The sequence below is a fragment of the Acanthisitta chloris genome, unplaced genomic scaffold (assembly GCF_000695815.1).
Source record: "Acanthisitta chloris isolate BGI_N310 unplaced genomic scaffold, ASM69581v1 scaffold18094, whole genome shotgun sequence".
In the NCBI taxonomy this organism is placed as follows: Eukaryota; Metazoa; Chordata; class Aves; order Passeriformes; family Acanthisittidae; genus Acanthisitta; species Acanthisitta chloris.
In genome coordinates, this window is record NW_008671154.1 from 844 (window position 1) to 2,544 (window position 1,701).

Here is a 1,701-nt window from a genome sequence, read left to right on the forward strand (position 1 = left end):
ATGGCTCCAGCTTGGTGCTCACCTGTGAGGAGGAGGAGGAGGAGGAGCCTCAGAAAGAGGAAGTTTCCTCCGGGAGGGAGGAAGTGAGGCGGGGCAGGGGGAGGAAGAGGAGTGGGAGCGAAGGGGTGGCCCGAGGGGGAGGCAGGAAGTGGAGTGGAAGTGGTGGGAAGGAAGGAGGAGGGCGAGGGGGAGGGAGGAAGAGACATGGAAGTGGCAGAGCCCCGTGGGGGAGGGAGGAAATGGCAACAGGAAGCGGTGGAGCCACGTGGGGGAGGGAGGAAATGGCAACAGAAAGTGGTGGAGTCGCATGGGGAAGGGAGGAAATGGCAACAGGAAGTGGTGGAGTTGCATGGGGAAGGGAGGAAATGGCAACAGGAAGTGGTGGAGTCGCGTGGGGAAGGGAGGAAATGGCAACAGGAAGTGGGGGAGTCGCGTGGGGGAGAGAGGAAATGACCCCAGGAAGTGGCAGAGTCACCTGGGGGAGAGAGGAAATGACCCCAGGAAGTGGCAGAGTCACCTGGGGAAGGGAGGAAGTGGCCCCAGGAAGTGGCAGAACCACAAGGGGAAGGGAGGAAGTGGTCCCAGGAAGCAGCAGAGTCACCTGGGGGAGAGAGGAAGTGGCCCCAGGAAGCAGCAGGAAATGCCATGGCAGAGCCAGGTTGGCACGAGGAAGTGCCGGAATAACCCACAGCAGCAGCAGCAGGAAGTGCCACAGATCAGCACCAGGAAGTGAAGGGCAGGAGGAAGTACTTCCTGGAAGCTTCGGACTGGCCCATGGGAGTGAGGAAGTAGCGCCAGGAAGCACTGGGATGTGCCCTGAAGGGGAGGAAATACCCCCTGGGGCTGAGGAAGTGCTTCCTGGAAACCTGGGGATAACCCACAGGGAGGAAGTGACTCCCGGAAGTCTCGGACTTGGCCACAGCAGGGAGGAAATAACCCCTGGAAACCTCGGGGTGGCTGATGGCAACAAGGAAATAAGTCATGGGAGTCTTGGGATGGCCCAAGGGGGTGAGGAAACAGCTCCCGGAAGCCTCAGGCTGAGCCACGAGGAGGAAATAACCCCTGGAAACCGCAGCTTGTCCCATGAGAAGGAGGAAGCACTTCCCAGAAGTGTCTCCCTACCCAAACCTGAAGACCAAGTGAACCTGTGCGAGTCCTCCCAAGATTTCCCATCCCCTTACCCAACTCAAGACGACCCAAACTTCCTCCCCCCTCGTTCCTTCCTCCCCATGGACATGCAAGGCAACCAGATCCTGCTCTTCCCACCTCATCCCACCTCAACCCACGGAGCAGCGGCTCAAGAAGGTACCACCAGCACCACCAGTACAACCAGTAGCACCACCAGCAACAAGATCTACCTGTGTCACTGCGGCAAAGCTTTTTCCCACCGGAGTATGAGGGACAGACACGTGAACATGCACCTGGACCTGAGACCTTTCGGGTGTCCAGTCTGCAGGAAGCAGTTCAAGATGAAACATCACCTGACGGAGCACATGAAGACCCACACGGGGCTGAGGCCGTACACCTGCGCCACCTGCGAGAGGCGGTTCATGTGGCGCGACAGCTTCATCCGCCACCGCGGCCACTGCGCACAGGCCAGGGGCAAGGGGGGCACAGGGGCACCTGGGTGAGGGGGGGGAAGGAGGGGCAGCAGGGGCGGAGAGATAGGTGCTGTCACACCTGGAGAGACAGGTCCATCAC

General features: G+C 60.1%; 1 protein-coding gene across 1 annotated transcript in view; it reads left to right on the top strand.

The window, feature by feature from the left end:
• The window catches only part of LOC103801577 (zinc finger and BTB domain-containing protein 22-like), a gene marked incomplete at both ends in the record, with an annotated part of 2,260 nt that extends 633 nt beyond the window's left edge, over positions 1–1,627 (top strand). Inside the window, 1 exon segment of the mRNA XM_009073995.1 lies at positions 1,135–1,627. Within this exon segment, the coding sequence (XP_009072243.1) occupies positions 1,135–1,627 (493 nt within the window).
• Between the last annotated feature and the right edge of the window lie 74 nt (positions 1,628–1,701).